We start from the raw sequence: 18,592 nt of genomic DNA on the forward strand, positions 1-18,592 counted from the left end.
ATAAAAGCCTTGAAGGCAGAGGATGACTTTCTTTGTCGTCTGTCTCCAACATGTTTGCTGATTGGTAGGTAATGTAAAAAATTCACACTGTCCCCCCTAGAATGGCTGAGGGAAAGGGGGGGCAGATATCTGGAGGGCCTGCTAGTCGTAGTTTCTGAAGATGAGAGAGATCAAGGGATCAATAATAATAACAACAAAAGGTATCATTTATGTAACTCTTAAAAGTTTGCAAAAAACTTTTACGTGTATCATCTGATTTGATCTTCACAAAAACCTTGGGAGGTAGGAACTGTCATATTTATTTTATAGCTGAGGAAACTGAGGTAGACGAAGGTGAATTTGCCTTCACACAGAAAGTATCTGAGGCCAGCTGGGTGGTACAGTGGACAGAGCTCTGGGCCTGCAATTAGAAACACCTGCGTTTAAATCTGGTCCCAGATACTTACTAGTTACATGACTCTAGGTAAGACACTTAGGCCCATTTGCCTCAATTTTTTCAACTGTAAAATGGGGATAATTAAAGCACATACCTCCAAGTTTTGTTGTGAGAATTAAACGAGATACCAGAATCTGCATGGAACTTAATACAATAATAAGCATCATAGAGATGCTAGCAACACAGTGCCTGTCACATAATAGGCATCACATAAATGCTAGCTTTATTATTGATGGCTGTTGATGCCATTTTCAGCCGTGCTGACTTCTTCATGACCCTTTTCAAGATTTTCTTGGCAAAAATACGGGAATGGTTTGCCATTTCCTTCTCCAGCTCATTTTACAAGTGAGGGAATTGAGGCCACAGGGTTAAGTGATTTAACCAAGGTCACACAGTAAATAAGGGCCTGAGGCTGGATTTAAACTCCAGGTCTGGTGCTCTAGTTGTTATTTTTTAATTAAGGTAATTTATGTGAAATATTTTGTAATCCTTAAACACTGTCAAGATAAATGCATTACTTATTATCCTACTAGCTTTTCCTTGAGAAGATGGAATGAGAAATCCTGTTTTGCTGATCATCTAAAAATGAACAAAAAATAACTGTCTACAAGGAAAAGCTGAAACAATCCAGCACTCACGCTCAAGACTATCTTGCTTGCTACTACAGCCACTCACTTGTTCCAAAGTCCACCGTAGCATAGAGACCCTGCAGAGTCCCACACTTTAAGTATTCCTCACTGGCTCCATCCGTAGTGAAGAGAACCACTTCTTCCCCAAGGTATTTGTGGAAGAGTTTTTGGAGAAAACGAAGGTAGTTATAATCACAAGTAAAGTAGCTTCCATATTCGTTTTCAACCTGTGAATTACATGAAAAGGAGAAAAAAACCTTCATGATTGTGATTCAACACCTTAGATAAGATAAACAGTGGAAGGCCCATGTTTCCATTGATATCCACAAAATATTAAGGGAGGAGACAGCTAGGTGGTTCCTTGGATAGAGAGTCAGACCTAGAAATGGGAGGTCCTGGGATCAAATGTGGCCTCAGATACTTCCTAGCTGTATGATCCTAGGCAAGTCACTTAATCCCCGTTTGCCTAGCCCTTAGCCTTAGAACCAATATACAGATTTGATTCTAAGACAAAAGGTAAGAGTTTAAGAAAATGTGTTAAGGGAGCTAGTGTTTGGAATATACCAACTCCCCACAACAAGAATATTTGGGAAACAATTATATTAAACTATTGAAATATGATAAAATTAGTGGCGCTAAAACTTTATTGTTTAAAAAGTTATGTACTTTACATGAATGACTTTTTAAAATGAAAACTAATCTTTATTTTATTTCTTATTTGCATGATAACCTTTAGAATTTATTTCTTTTTATATTAGAGAGCATGAAGGGTTCTACGGAAAGCTAAGGGGTACGGGAACCAAAAAAGATCAAGACCCCTGATTTAGAAGAAGGTCCATGGTAGGATGTGTAGGCCTCCTAATGGCTGCAAAAAGTGGACAGACATGGATGCACTGTATAACTGGAGTGATTCGCCATCTTAATGGATACCATTTGAGTCTAAGTTCCTCAATACCTGAGGTTCAACTAAATACCATTTTTAAAAAATTACTTTCTCTTTTCTTGCATCTTAACTGCCTAAAAGTTTCATAAGTGAGAAATGAACCCTTGGGCAAATTTTAATTCATATTTTGTATTTCAACTTTCCTAAGAATACAAATGCCGCCATTTGACTTTTGAACTTTTCAAAAAGTTGTAGGACTTTCTCAAACGTAACTTCAAATCAGATGGGCCCACAAAGACAGGATGGCATTAGTTTTCTCCTTTTTTTTTTTTTAAATAGTCCATCATTACCACTTGTCTGGCTATCACTGTTCCAGATCTATGAACTCACTCATCATTAGTGTCTCTAAAAAGGGGATTTCTTATAATCTAAGTCTCATGAATTTAAAAAAAAATTTTTGAAAGCTATTTTAAAATAATTGGTAAGAGCATGGAATGAAACACACACATAGAGTTTAAGAGAGAGTATAACAGAGAGATATCAAGACCCTTCCAGAGCCAACAATTTTGATGAAGAAAAAATTCCAACTTCTGACTCTAGGATCTTTTCATGAAGACTTCCAACACTGTGTGTTTTTACAACTATAAACAAAAAAAGGGTTATTCTTGGTACCTTCAAATAAAATCATCTGCTATCTTGAAGGACCTTCACTTCTTCAGAATTTGAAGAAATGGAACAAGGCCAACTCATCTAACGTATATAGCAACCTGACCAGTAATCAGTCTAAAGTCACTCTAAAGGCTTTCAATGAGAAGGAAGCCATACTTTCCTCCGAAAGTTCATTCCACTGTTATATAACTCTTGAGAGTTAAGAAATTTATGCTTACCGACATCAAATAAAAATTTAAACTTTAAAAAAAAAGAAAGAAATTTGTGCTTACATCAAAACTAAAGTTCCTTCTTGACATCTTCCACCCATTGTTTCTACTTCTGCCCTCTAGGGCCAAATAAAATAATTCCAAGTCCAATCAATAAGCATTTATTTGGTGCTTATTTTGGTACAGGCACTGTGCTGAGTGCTGAGAATACAAACAGAAGCAAAGCCATAGTCCTTGTCCTCAAAGAGCTGACACTTTAACAGAGGAAGATAATGTATAAAAGCAAGCTGAACAAAATGTGGTATCTGTTGGTGATGGAACACTATTGTGCTAAAAGGAATAACAAACTGGAGGAATTCCATGTGAACTGGAAAGACCTCCAGGAACTGATGCAGAGTGAAAGGAGAAGAACCAGGAGAACCATATACACAGAGACGGATACCCTGTGGCACAATCGAATGTAATGGCCTTCTCTACTAGCAGCAACGCAATAATCTAGGACATTTCTGAGGGACTTATGATAAAGAACTCTATCCACATCCAGAGAAAGAACTGTGGGAGTAGAAACAAAAAAGAAAAACAGCTTGATCACATGGGCCAATGGGGATATGACTAGGGATGTAGACTACAAATGATCACCCTAGTGCAGTGATGGTCGAACTTATTCCCCTTCAGCCAGATCGTCCACCAGATCCAGGCCATAGTTTGCCCATCACTGCCTTAAGCAATTCCCTAATCACTACATCTGGCTGTGGGGGAGGGGGGGTAGTGATTAGGGAATTGCTTGAGGCAGTGATGGGTAAACTACAGCCTGGATCTGGCAGGGAAGTTTGCCCATCACTGCCCTAGTGCAAATATCAATAATATGGAAATAGGTCTTGACACATATAAAACCCAGTGGTATTGCTCATTGGCTGGGGCTGGGGGGAAGGTGAGAGAAAGAACATAAATAATGTAAACATGGAAAAATTCTTAATTAATCAATGAAATAAAATTTTAAAAATAAAAAATAATAAAAAAAAATAAAGCAAGTCAAAAAGTGGTAGCCTCATGCCTCTTCCCATGACAGGTCTTCAAATACCTGAGATAGCTATCATATAATCATATCCACCATCTTTTCCAGTTTAAACATCCCTAGAAATTTCAATCACTTCTCATATAACATGAACTTGAGGCTCTTCTCTATCGTGATTGCTTTCCCTTGAATGTTCTCTAATTGAATAATATTCTTCCTAAAATATGGATCCAAGAACTAGACATGACACTGTAGAGATAACCAGTGCTACTAAATGAAGATGGAGAAAATCATGCAACTGTTCTAACTAGGTTCATTAATGAACTTAAATTTATGTTACGCAACCTCAGCTGGGTTCTCTGTGCTGCTAGGAAGTCCTTCTAGACACTATTCCATGCTCCACAGTAGCTCTTCAAAACCTTCTCATTTGTCCTCAAACCTCCCATGGCTTCCCTACCCCATTCTCAGCTAGAACCTTGTCTCATATTTTACAGAAAAGATCTAATGAGTCATGAGTTCCCTCTTCTCTCTTTCTCCTCATCTCCTCAAGTACCTTACCTTCTACATGATGAGGTAGCCTTATATCTTACCAAGGCTAACACCTCTACCTAATCAAACTGAGAATGCTCGATCACATTCTATCCTGTTTCCTCCAACAATGTCCCCTCCATGTCATCCCTATTTTTTTAAATTTATTTTCATTATCCCCTCCCAGTTCCCAGTGCCTACAAATATGCCTATGTATCCTCCATGTTGATGAAATTCTCAATTGATCCTTCTATCCCAGTTAACTATTGTTCTCTCTTCTGCCCTTTGTGACTAAATTCCTCCAAAAGTCCATCTTACTTCTCTCCTATCACTTTCTTCTAAAACCCTTCCAATCTAGCTTTTGACCTCATCATTCCAAGGAAAATGGAAAGTTTCTTTCCAAAGTTATCATTGATCTCTTAGGTGCCCCACTAATGGTCTTATCATAGTCTTCATGCTGCTTGACTTCTTTGCAGTCTTTGACACTTCATCACTCTCTTGCTTGATACTCTCTTCTCTCTAGGTTTTCAGGACACTCCTCTCTCTTGATTCTTCTACTTATCAGACCACTCCTCAGTCTCCTCTGCTCTAGCCTCATCCAGATACCTATTCTACTCCTGACTATAGGCACCCCTCAGAGTTCTGTCCTGGCCCCTCTTCTCTTATCCATTTCTATTACTTAATTTGGTGATCTCATCAGCTCCCATGCATTTATTATCAACTCTATTCTGATGACTCTTTTTATTAAGTGTTTTTTTTTAAATTTTTTTAAAACTCTAATATCTTTTATATATGTCCTTCTATATTAATTTTATTTGTTACAGAGTTAGGCAATGGGGGTTAAGTGACTTGCCCAGGGTCACACAGCTGGGAAGTGTCCGAGGCCAGATTCAAACCTAGGACCTCCCGTCTCTAGGTCTGGCTCTCAATCCACTGAGCCATACAGCTGCCCTCCGATGATTCTTGAACTCACCTATCCTGCCCTTCAATTTCACATTTCCAGCTGTCTCAAACTAGATGTCCAGTAACCTCAATCTGTCCAAAATATAACCGATTATCTTTCACCCAAATCCTTCCCCTCTCCTTTCTTCCTCTTTACTGCTGAAGGTGACATCATTCTCCCAGTACCCCAAGCTCAGAATCTGGATGTCATCCCCAACTTCTTACTGGCTCATTGCATACCCCCTTTCTACCATATTCAATATATTGCTTGATTGAGCCTGTCAAGTCTCTCTTATCAAAATGCCCCCTTCTCCCCTCTGATACTGCCACCACTCCAGTAGTCCACTACTGCAATAGCCTGGGGGTGGCTCTGCTTACCTCAATTATTTCTCCATTCTAATCCAGGCCTCATTCCACTGCTAGAGAGGTTGTTCTAGGGGGCAGATAGGTGCCTCGGAAGGTAGAGTGCCAGGCCTGGAGATGGGAGGTTTGGGGTTCAAATGTGGCCTCAGATTCTTCCTAACTGTGTGACCCTGAGCAAATCATTTAACCCCCATTGCCTAGCCCTAACTGATCTTCTGCCTTGGAACTAATACACAGTATGGATTCTAAGCCAGAAGGTAAGGGTTTTTGGGGGGGACAGGGGAGGGGGGTTCAAGCAACTTTTCTAAATGATAACTACAATCATAAAACATGCATCCTCCAACTCAATAAATCTCAGCAAAATACAAAATTTAGTTTGAGGTTCAAAATCTTTCAAAACCTACCTCTTCATACCCCTCACCTTTACAATCTTCTTATATCTTACTCCCTATAACAAACTCTTTGATCCAATGACACTGATCTTCTGGCTATTCCATGTACAAGGCAAAAGAGCAGTAAGGTTTCAGGCAGTAGGGATTAGTGACTTGCCCAGGGTCACACAGCTAGGGAGTATCTGAGGGCTACATTGAGCCCGGGACCTCCTATCTCTAGGTCTGGCTCTCAATCCACTGAGCAACCTAGCTGCCCTACCTGGATTTCTTTGTCCTAACTAATGTCCCAAGTTCTATAAGAAGCTTTTCCGAAATGCTCTTAATTCTCTTTTCAAAAGATTTTATCCTGTTGGTAACTTGTTTGATTCTTGTCTCCTCCACTTAACTGCAAGCTCTTTGAGGGCAAAGATTATCTTTTGCCTTTTTTTTTTGGTATCCAGGTAATTCAGCACACTTCCTGGCACAAAACATGTACTTAATAAATGTTTATTGACTGATTTACAAATCATTGACTTGCAGGATGTCAGTGGACTTTCCAAAATAGTAAAGATGATGATGATGATGAAGATAATTCCAAATAGGAATAGACTGTCATAATCTTAAAGATGAAATTTCAGTAAATTTAGTTTAATCATAATTGTTTCCTGTACAATTGACAAGACAACCACAGAGTCAGTGGGCTAAATGTTTATCTTATCCCACTGGGTTGATTTTTCTGATCTGACTCAATTCTGGCTGGGTTCTGCCACGAAAGATGGTCCATAATCACCAGGGCTAATCATAAAGGCTAATCATAGAAACTTTGTACTCCCAGACAACTTAAGCCTAAATTCTCAGGGTAAAAATAACGTGGTCCTTCTCAGCCTCCTGATTTGAATGGGCCGACATACTTGTGAAAGTCTAAGATAAAAATCGGCCACCTGCTGTCGTCCAGTATACACCAGGAACATTCCCTTGATTCCCTGAAGATCTCCCTCATCAAATCTAACACTCTCCAGCCTCCTCTGAGAGGGCTACCTACTCATCACCCCAAGCCTGTTGGGGATGGATGAAGGGTGGAGGAAATTTCAAGGAGAGGCAGCAAAATTCTACCAGATTCCGAAGAGCTCATAATGACTTACATCGCCTAGGGTTTCAGTAACAATGTGGTGGTGAAGCTGTGGGCAGAAATTGAAAGTGATTTGGGGAGAAGCAAAGGCTGAAGAAAAGGATAAAGAAAACCAGACTGAAAGAAAGTAAGAAGGGATGAGTGAGAGACTAGGGAGCAGATTCTAAAGAAGAACACCCCAAAAAGTCCCTAAAATCTTAGTCATAGAAATTAGGTCCTATAGGATGATGGCCCCAACAACATTAGCCAAAGCTGGGACCAAAACATGGGGAATGACCACACCCACAGTGATATTGTTGGGTTTTCATTTTGAATTTCAGGCAGGATTTAAGGTACAGTATTGACCAATCCATCCTTAATACCAATATAATTTACCAGATACCCTCTCAAAAGAAACAAAGCTTTTATAGAAAATGGAAGGACAAATAGAGAAGATCTAAGAAGGAAACACAGAAAAAGAGAAGACGGTCAGGAGAAGAATGGAATAATTAGTGATATTAGTAAAAATAAATATTATTTCTTTGTTAGTAGTAATATTAATAGACAAAGCATAAATTACATATATACTAATTAACATATTAATGTATAGTTATATATAGATATAGAATTATATATTAAAATATGTCATATAGAAATAAAAGAATTAGTAGAATACTAATAAAGCTAAAATGTTAGTAACATTAGGTTAACAAAACTGGCTCTGCAATCAGAGCATATTGGCTCAAATTCTGCCTCTGATGCTCATTGTGGACCTTCAGTAAATCATTTAACCTTTTGGGATTCAGTTTCTATATCTGTAGAAAAGAAGAGGTTGGGGTAGATCAGCGATTCCCAAAGTGGGCGCCACCACCCCCTGGTGGTTGCTGCAGCAATCTAGAGGGCCAGTGATGGCCACCGGTGCATTTATCTTTCCTATTAATTGCTATTAAAGTTTTTAAAAAATTAATTTCCATGGGGCTAAGTAATATTTTTTTCTGGAAAGGGGGCAGTAGGCCAAAAAAGTTTGAGAAACACTGGACTAGATGGTTCCAAGGTTTCTCCTAGCCACAGGATACATGAACCTATGAGCCTATGAACACAATTTGTAAAACGTCTTCTTGTATGAAGCTAGAAAAGGAAGAAGGGGGAGAGCAGAGTAGAACAGCTTAGAAATCAGAGGACTTGAGTTCGAATACCAGTTCCACCTTGAACAAATTCCTTTCTTTGTCTTCAGTTTCTTTTCCCTAAAGTGGTTGGTCTAGATAGCTCACTAAATTCCATGCTGGTTCTAAGTCTCAAGAGCCTATGGAAAGGGGAAGAGCTAGGTGGCTCAGTGAATTGAGAGCCAGGCCTAGAGACAGGAGGTCCTGGGTTCAAATCTGATCTCAGACACTTCCTAGCTGTGTGACCCTGGGCAAGTCACTTAACCCCTATTACTTAGCTTTTATCACTCTTCTGTTTTGGAACTAATAAAAAGTGCTAATTCTAAGACAAAAGGTAATGGTTTTATACACACAAATATATAAATATATGTGTATACATATACAGATTTATTTTTTTCCCTTAAAGAGACTATGGAAATAAAGGAAAGAAAAAAAACTACTCATCCTTTTCTACTTTCTTCTCCTGTTACATAGAATCCTAGGATTTAGAGGTGGTATAGACCTCAGAGATGATATAGACCAATTCTTTTAAGGATGAAGAAACTGAACACCAGAGAGACTAAATGATTTGTAAAGCAGTAGCAGTGTACTATAGTAGGCAAAGGACTGAGGAAGGCCTTTGAGAGCAAATTCTGCTCTCAAACACTATGTGACCATAGACAAGTCACCTAACTTTTTCTGAATTTATTGTACCCATTTTCTCATCTATAAAATGGGTACAATAAATTAACTATATGTAGTACTTCCTTCACAAAATTACTTGCTGTACAGATCATGAAATATTGTACACAAACCACTCCATAAAATAAGAAGTCCTCTACAAATGCCAATTATGATGAGGATAATTATTATTAGAGTATGTTGTAAGTAATCCAATATTGCTTTAAGAGAATGATAATACCTAGCTGTATGACAATGAACAAGTCACTTAACCCCCATTGCCTAGTCCTTACCATTCTTCTGTCTTAGAACCAATACAGAGTAGAGATTCTAGGATGGAAAGTAAGAGGTTTGTTTTTTTTTTTTTTTAAAAAGGGCAATAACTGCTGATATTGGTGCTTTGCACAACTTATTCCATTTGAGTTTCACAGCTTTAGAAACAGATACTATGCTATTAGCTCTATTTTACAGATGTGGAAGGTCAGAAAAGACTCATTCAATTAATAAGCATCATAGAAAGAATTTGAATCCAGGCTTTCCTTACTCCAAGTTCAGGGCTCTCCATCAAGTCTGCCATAGCATTGTTCTAGAAGCTTAAAGAAATACAAGAAGTATTTCGTTTTGTACTGTTACAGTAAGAAAAAGCCCATATGGGAAGAATGACGATTCAAGAGTATCTTTTGCTGAAAGAGGTCATAACTGGGCATCATCACATCATCTGAGGGTGAGGCTAGAAAGCCCTCCTGACTCATTACCTGGACTGTTATAATTGGCCCTCCGTTTTGATAGAGGTAAGGCTTCATCTTAGGCAGAAGGACTCCCAACCACTTCTCGGTCTCTGCAAGATAATCTAAGAGACAAAAGGAATAAACCACATATAGTTCACCATTTATGTTTCCAACACTTATCACAAAAAGGATTCCTCTGCAATAAAGACTCCCTTCAAAAGTCACCATGGCTGAAAAATTCATCACAACTTTTTTTTTTTTTAACCTCTTCCTTCTGCCTTGGAACCAGAATGAAGGGTAAGTGACTTGCCCAGGGTCACACAACTAGGAAGTGTCTGAGGTCATATTTGAACCCAGGACCTCCCGTCTCTAGGTCTGGCTCCCAATCCATTGAGCTACCCAGCTGCCCCCTCATCACTTCTTAAGGGGCACTAGATAAGATGTTCAAGCCCAGCCAAGATATTGATTTGTTTCATTTGAGAAGGTGGGAGGTAGGTAGGTAGGTAGATAGGTAGTGATCATGATGAAGAAAAAGAAAAAGATCAATGAAGAGATAGTAACAAAAACACCAAAAAGAGGAGCAGGAAGTTCAGAAAGGGGACACAAATACACAGAGCAGTTTTGTTACTGCTACCGTTTAATTTTTTTTTACAAAACCACATTGTATGAAATAGAATTTCTTACTTTCGTATATTGTCTTCTTTCCTGTTCTTTACATTCTGAAATGTTCAAAACTGCTTACCTTTATTAAATTCATAACACACAGATCTTTCTAATTAAATTTGTCACCCTGTGGCCAAAATGGCAAGGAATGAAACAGATATCATGGGCCCTCTACCACCAAGCCTTTCCACATCAGGGAGAGCTTGTGGAGCTCAGGGTTACACTGGATTGTCAATGCTCTGTTGTTTCCAGGGTGAAGGAAAAGGTCCTATTTAGAGTGTGGTTGAGGACTGTAAGAATATTTTTTAAAAAGGATAAAAAAAATAAAGGAAAAAAAAAGTTTAAGATATCCAGGGTCACTGCAACAAGGCGCTGAAGCAGGACTGGAAATGTGTTACAATAAGGCTTGGTTATTTGTGGGATTTTTAATATACCATGATCAAATTATGAACCCAGACAGTAAGACAACTCAACAAAAGCTTAACTTTAGGCTATGAAGTAGGTATTAAACTCTCTCCCTTGTTCTGCTTATCTCCTCCATCCATTAAGGTTCAATTAACACTCTCTCTCTCTCCCTCTCTCTCTCTCTCTCTCTCTCTCTCTCCTCTCTCCCCCTCTCTCCATCTGTCTGTCTCTCTCCCTTCCCCTCCTCTTTCTCCCCCACCATATATGTGTAGATATAATAGATGTAATATCCATATGTATATATATACATGCACATGTTATATCTATGTACACATGTGTATACACACACATACATGCACATATAGCAGCAATGGACTGGTAGATGTTTAGCAACTAACTCCCCAAGGGAGGAAAAAATAGGCAGGGAATACTTTAATAAGTTTAATCTACATTATTAACATTTTCTCCATAAGTTTCTTAAAACAAGACAAAATTAACAAAACAATAAATCAATCCCCGATTTGTAGCATTTGATGATTTTTGAGGTGTACGTGGTAAATGCTCACATTGAAAATTAACAATCAGCTTTCATGAGCTTTCATAAGTTGGCTCCAGCACCCCAATATGTCTATATATGTCTATATGTACATAAAATGTGTGTATGTGTGTATGTATATGTATTATGTGTGTATGTATATGTATGCATACATACATATACATACACACACTTCCTAGCTGTGTGACCCTGGGCAAGTCACTTACCTCCTGTTGCCTAATCCTTACCACTCTCTTCTGCCTTGGAGCCAATACACAGTATTGACTCCAAGATGGAAGGTGAGGGTTTTAAATAAAAAATAAAAATTAAATTAAATTAAAAAAGAGAGAGAGAGAGAGAGAGTGTATGTATACACAATAGAGAGGCACAACTAGATGCCCCAAAGGATACAATTCAGAAAGACCTGTGTTCATTTTCTCTTTGATCTCTGGGCAAGTCACTTAAATGTTCTTGTCCTCAGTTTCCTTCCCTATAAAATGGGCCTATAAAATAGCACCTGTGTTCCAAGATTGTTGAGGAGATCAGTGGGATAATATATGTAAAGGTCTTTGTAGACCTTAACCTGCCATATAAATATTAGCTCTCATCCTTAATATTATACTAAAGTAATTATCAACCAGGAATTGGAGCCTTTAAGGATGAAAGGACAGATGACAAGCTCAGGAGAACTGATCACTGGTTTTATTGTACACCAGTATAAGCATCGCCAGTTGGATGGAAAGAAGATGAACAGTATATCATGGGCTCAGGTATTATTCTGAAGAGTTGTCAAAGAAACAAGAGGTCTTGTTACTGCCACAGAAATCAACACTAGAGCAAAGGGAAAGTTTCCACTATTAACTTCATTAGCCTAATCTTGCCAATACCTAAGGAAGGCTTTTGGGGAAGGAAGAGAGTAGGAGAGAGAGAGAGACATACACACAGAGGAAGAAAGAGACAGAGAGACACAGACAGAGACACAGAAGGTTGGGGAAGAAGGGAGATAGATACATGGCAGGAGAAAGAAACAGAAAAATAGAGAAAAGATGGAGGAGAGAGCCAGAGAGAGATAGACAAAGGGATAGAGGAGAAGATACATGGGGGTGGGACAGAGAGAAACAGACAGATGGATAAAGGATGGGGAGGAGAGAGAGATAGAGAGAGAGAAACACAAAGAACTAGGGAGAGAGAGAGAAAGGAGAGAGCGAAACAAAGGACAGACAGAGGAAGAGAATGAGAAACAAAGGACAGAGACAGACAGCCAGAAAAACAGAGAAAGAGAGCCAAAGACAGAAAGAAGCCAAGAGAGATCAGAGACACAGTTAGAAACAGAGAGAGAAAAGACAGAGAGACAGAGACAGAGAGATAAGTTTTTTGATAAGAGTAGCTGTAAATACCAGACAGGCAAAGCGGCGTAGTCTGTAGCAGAAAGAAAGAAAGCCCAGCCTTGAGGTCAGGAAGCCAGGGGTTCATATCTCACCACTGACAGATACTATGTGGTCCTAGGCAAATCACTCTGTGTGTCCCAGGTGTCCTCTACCAAAGGCAGAAAAAGTTTGAAGGCTCTAACCAAATATTGTGGATATTATTGTCCCTGGTACAACTTATTCTACATTTTAGCTAGAGCTGGGTTTCTAAACTGGGGTCTATGAGCTTATTTGGGGAATGTTTCATTAACTACATTTCAATACAGTTGGTTTCCTTATGATTTTATGTTTGTTTGAGTTTTTTAATGCCTTTAAACACATTATTCCAAGGATGGGTCGATAATAAGTTTCACCAGATGACCAAAGGGTTCCCCTTCCATGATAGACACAAAAACGGTGAGAAGAGAGAATTTAGAGCTCGGTTATGACTATTTTGAAATTTATTAAATTACTGAAATTACTAAACTTCTAGAAAGATTCATGCCGCCTTGCTTTGTCAAAACATCTAGAATTTCCTTTTTATTGTGACTATCAACAAATCCATGTTTATCTAGTAGTAACAACTCACCGGGATCAGAAGAACGGAGAACAATTGACTTTTTCGTCAAAAGCCAAGCAGGTAAGCCACCCTAGGATCGGAAAAAAAGCAAAAAACAAGAACTATTTTTTTTTAAAGATGTATTGATGGCTTTTGTTTTTTAAAATCAGTCATTTATGAATATAACCCCTCCTCTCCTGCCTTTGCAACCCCAAATACACATGTCTCCCTAGAAACAAAGATAAATAGTTAAGTCAAAACAACCAAAAGAATGTGAGTCCTCCACCCATCTGCCAAGGAGGGAAGAGAAAGTTATGTTTCATTAGCTATTTTCCAGGGCCAAGAAAAGTCAAAGTTCTGCTTCCTGTTACTTTTTTTCATTAACATTATTTTAGTCATTATATGTCTTGAGGAAGAACCATTTTAATATCCATTTTGTAAACTAAAATAGAAAGACTTTTTCAAGAATAAAATTTTTTTAATGAGATAAACTCAATGGGTGCATGCATTTTAAGGAGGTAGCAGAGAGAAGTACTTAAGAAACCCTGAACTTAGAATAGGAAAGACTTGGGTTTCAAATTCCTATTTTGGGGGGGCAGCTGGGTAGCTCAGTGGATTGAGAGTCAGGCCTAGAGACGGGAGGTCCTAGGTTCAAATCTGGCCTCAGACACTTCCCAGCTGTGCGACCCTGGGCAAGTCACTTGACCCCCACTGCCTAGGGGGAAAAATTTTTTTCCTATTTTGACCCATATTGGTTGTTTGACGTTGGGCAAGCTTCAGTTTCATCATCTGTAAAAATGAGGATCATTATACCTATAATAAAAGCTACCCTTCCAGAGTTGCTAAGATGCTCAAATGGCCTAAAAACTCAGTTAGAATGAAGGGGCCATTCCTTATTATATTTCCCTTCATTTAAATTGCTGGCTTAATTCACTTTTGCTCCTCATCCTATCCTCAACACAAACATCTATTAATTTAATGACAGGAAACTTAACTCTAAATGTAAGGGGGGGAAAGGGGTTTTATGGGTTCAATATAATAAAAGGTGGTCACCAGAGGATTGAACTATTATCAATCCTCAATTAAGAATAATCTCAAGTCAAAATTGACTTTTATGGAAGTTTATTTATTTACAGTTAGGAAGGTTGAAAGTAGGGAAATTGAGAGATAGAAACTCTGGAAATATTAATTTCCCAATTAGATGTAAAAAAATTTCCAAATTCTCTCCCTCCCTCCTGTCCCTCTTCCATCTCTTGAGAAGGCAAACAATTTGATATAGATTATGCATATGCATATACATATAAGACACAAAAGAAAGCACAAAACTAAACATGGAATTCAGCACCAAAGGACAGAAACCACCTGTCGGGGTCACTCACCATGTCCCACTCTGCACAGATGTACGGTCCTGGCCTCAGGATAACTAATAGCCCAATCACATTAGCAAGCTGGAGGAAATACTCCAAATCGTAATCATCAGAGAACCGATACACTCCCGGAAGGGGTTCATGGAAGTTCCAAGGCACATATCTGGCATTTAAGTATTTTAAAAAGTCAATAAAGAATATACAATGACCACTTTTTCACATCTACTACTGCTTAAAAATCAATAAGGAAGGGGGCAGCTGGGTAGCTCAGTGGATTGAGAGTCAGCCCTAGAGACAGGAGGTCCTGGGTTCAAATCCGGCCTCAGATACTTCCCAGCTGTGTAACTCTGGGCAAATCACTTGACCCCCATTGCCCACCCTTACGACTCTTCTGCCTAGGAGCTAATACACAGAAGTTAAGGGTTTAAAAAAAAATTTTTTTTAATCAATAAGGAAAAAAGGAAGAGAAGGGAATGGTTAATTAGAAAGGTATCTTCTACGATTCTGAGGACCTATGAAAAAGAATGCTATCCACCTTCAGAGAAAGAACTAAAGGAGTAGAAATGCAGAGGAACACATATGATTTATCATTTGTTTATTTGAGTATATGATTTGGGGTTTTGGTTTTATGGGATTGTTCACTTACAAGAAGGAATAACATGGAGGAAAGAGAGAAAGAAGGAGAGAGAAAGGAAGGAAGGAAGGAATCTACTTGGGGGTACCTAGGTGGCTCAGTGGATTGAGAGAGAGAGAGAGAGAGAGAGAGAGAGAGACATGGTTTCAAATATGGCCTCAGGAACTTCCTAACTCTGGGACCCTGGACAGATCACTTAACCTCCATTGCCTCACCCTTACCTGTTCTTCTGCCTCTGAACCAAAACTCAGTATTGACTCCAAGATGAAAGATGAGGGTTTAAAAAAAAAAAGTATCTTCTATGCAAGACAAAAAGCCTACAATTTCCAACAAGAATTAATCCAAATCCTGAAAGTTACATTAAAATTGTTTTTCTTTCAAATCTTGTTCCATGTTGTAATCCTTCAGCTTTCACAAAGAAAAGCTAACTAATTCATGTTGCTATTTTAATTTAAAAAAAAAAACCTTTATTTGAGATAGAAGAAACTAATTAAACTCTAAACAAGCAAGCCCTGCTGGACAGGTATTGTTCATTCAATATGCTCATTTAGAATAGGAAGGTGGACAGGTAGGATGGTGTGTAGAGTACTAGATCTATTAGTCCAGAAGACTTAAATTCAAATCTGTCTTCAAATACTTGCTAGCAGTATGACCCTAGGCAAGTCGCTTACCCGCTGCCTGCCTCAGTTTCCTCATCTGTAAAAATGGGGATGATAGCACCTACCTTCTCTAAGACTAAAAATGAATACTCCAAGTATTTAAAATTTATAGGATTTAATAAAAACAAAGTGAGAGAGAAAGGGATTCCTTGAGCTGAGTGAACAAAAGAAAGAGAGCCAGAGCCCCAGAAGCCTGCTAAGCTCGAGCCAAAGGAAAAAAAAAAAGCTCCCTCAACATGGGTTTGAGCAAATTTATAAACAAACCCACGCCAGGACACAACACAGGGATGCAACAAAAGGGATCCCCAGGAAGAGTAAAGAATGCTGGGAAATGCTGGGAAATGACGTCTCCAGGGTACAAATTTTCAAAACACACACTTCCAGGACTGAGGGCTGTCGTGACTATAAGATGAGATAATGTTTTGTAAAGTAAATGCTACCTAATGCTAGCTAATATTAAAATACCTTTATGTATGCTTCTGATATGCCTAAATAGAAATATATAAATGTCTACAAGGGTGCAGGCCTAGACGAACCATCTAAAATGCACTTAAGTCTTAATTATTTGCTCAGGGAAACGTCTCAGTAATTAGGTTCACAGTATCCAAAGCATTGAAACTCAAAGGGTCTTTTGAAACAGATTATGAACCATATACGCCAGATGCTGCCACCTAGCGCCAATCCTTTAAAATTACAAGTGTCTGTAGTGGTTGCCAACTACCAAGATGCAAGACTATATTGCAAACCCAGCTTCATTCCACTGGATTAAAGGATTTACACCTGGAAATGTCTTTAGAAAATATCTAGTATGACTTATTACATCAATGGACAAACTAAAGACCCTTGGGGGATTTTTTTTAACGTTTTTAAGGGGTTTAGTATTTTTAGGTCAATTATTTAACAGCTATCCTTCAAAGGTTTCTTATAGACATAATAGTGTTAACGAAGAGAATTATGAGTAATAATAATGATATTAACAGTATTTACGTAGTGCTTTGGGTTTTCAAAGCACTTGAAAAATATTTCATTTGGTCCTCACAATAATCCTGTGAGAGCTGTACTATATTATAATGTCCATTTTACAGATTAGAAAAGAGATGTGGAGTATTTAAGTGACTTGCTGAGGGTCACATGAATGTCCAAGACAGAATTTGAACTCATGTCTTCCAAACTCCAAGTTTATCCTTCTACCTCTCCTGTACCATACAGCTGCTTTCATAATTCCAAAGGAATTGCTCCTTAGTTCTGAATTTGGAGAGAAAGAGACCTGAAACTTGTCTCTGAAACAATCAGGATGAACTATTTTCTTAGAAGGAAATATTTGATAAAGAGTTCATTGACCAGATTTTGAGGTTTTTATGTGCCTTGTTAATATTTTCTTATATGGATGTAGGTTGCATTTGTGTGGAGGATGGGGGATTTCTCACATATGCTCCCACTTGAACAAGAATTTATATTCAGCATATAATATTTACATAATTTTATAATACTTTGATAATTTTAATATTTTATATTAGGCATATAATAATGAGTGAGAAGTGACGGAATAATAGAGCCTCGCCTAGGACTACGTGTCTATCTTCCAAATAAATGCACGTTGAATTGAACTATCCCTACTTATATTTACAAACTACATTCTTGACCAATCAACTCTTCTTTTCAAGCACTGATGGAGCAATTTCAGGATTGCTTACTTCTCAAGGAACAGGATCCTAAGGCCAGCCTTCATTCCCAATTCCAACCTCAGAAGTACTTGGTTACTCACGTTTGGATGGCATTGAGCCCTGCCATCTTCATCTTGAGAAGGCGATCTTTCCAGTAGAATCGAGGTATTCGGGAATAATGGATGCTCCCGGAGATGTAGCGAAATGGCTTGCCATCCTTGAGGAACTGGTCCTTCTCATAGTCTATCTGAAATGTTCTGTTGGTCTAGATAAAGACAAAAATGAATGTGTGTGAATTTGCATATTTAGCCATTCTAAAGAGAAAATTCTCTCAAGAGAGCCTAGCTGTTCAACCTTCTAGAGTTGACAGAAGTCATTGAGAACTTGGAATAAAAACATAAGGGTCTTTATTTAAAAATTCCAAATTTATCTGTGCTCCATAGATAACTAAATAACTAAATAACTAAAAAGGAACTTTTTGTCCCCCTTTAACTTCTTTCTGGGCTAGAGATTCCACCTACCTAAAATTAAAACGATAAGGATACCGAGGGTAGCCAGGTAGCTCATTAGATGGAGAGCCTTTGTCTCTCTAGTTAAGGGTTAGTTAAGGGTCAACTCTAAATGACCCTTAAAACTCTTCTGCCTTAGAACCAATACACAATATTGATTTTAAGATGGAAGGTAAGGTTTTTTGTTTTTAAAATCATAAAAAAAAAAAATCATATCTGCAGAAGCAGCAGCACATTGAATACCCTGTGATCTTAAAGTCAGGATGATATGAGTACAAATTACAAGTCTGGACCATAACTAGCTATATAACAGGACAAGACAAAAAAAAAAAAAAAAAAACATAGGATCCAAGATTTACTGTTAAAAGGGACTTCAAATACTAAATGAAAAGAACTGGATTAGGCAATATTTAACCAAAAAAATTTTTTAAATACAGTATGACATCATTTTAATTGTATTTTATAAGTTGATGTACTGCCTTTAGGA

The 18,592-nt window shown here is 38.2% G+C and overlaps 2 protein-coding genes across 2 annotated transcripts in view; one reads left to right on the plus strand and one right to left on the minus strand.

The window, feature by feature from the left end:
- Nucleotides 1–18,592, plus strand: part of CDK6 (cyclin dependent kinase 6) — a 1,314,442-nt gene that overhangs the window by 351,908 nt on the left and 943,942 nt on the right. The window lies entirely within an intron of this gene.
- Nucleotides 1–18,592, minus strand: part of GLB1 (galactosidase beta 1) — an 88,211-nt gene that overhangs the window by 49,165 nt on the left and 20,454 nt on the right. Inside the window, exons 2-6 of the mRNA XM_044678194.1 lie at nt 17,698–17,861; nt 14,652–14,802; nt 13,303–13,363; nt 9,732–9,826; nt 1,112–1,292 (exon numbers count right to left, since the gene is read on the minus strand). Coding sequence (XP_044534129.1) covers nt 1,112–1,292; nt 9,732–9,826; nt 13,303–13,363; nt 14,652–14,802; nt 17,698–17,861 — 652 coding nt within the window. The remainder of the gene's footprint in view (nt 1–1,111; nt 1,293–9,731; nt 9,827–13,302; nt 13,364–14,651; nt 14,803–17,697; nt 17,862–18,592) is intronic.

This window comes from Gracilinanus agilis, chromosome 5 (assembly GCF_016433145.1).
Source record: "Gracilinanus agilis isolate LMUSP501 chromosome 5, AgileGrace, whole genome shotgun sequence".
Lineage (NCBI taxonomy): Eukaryota > Metazoa > Chordata > Mammalia > Didelphimorphia > Didelphidae > Gracilinanus > Gracilinanus agilis.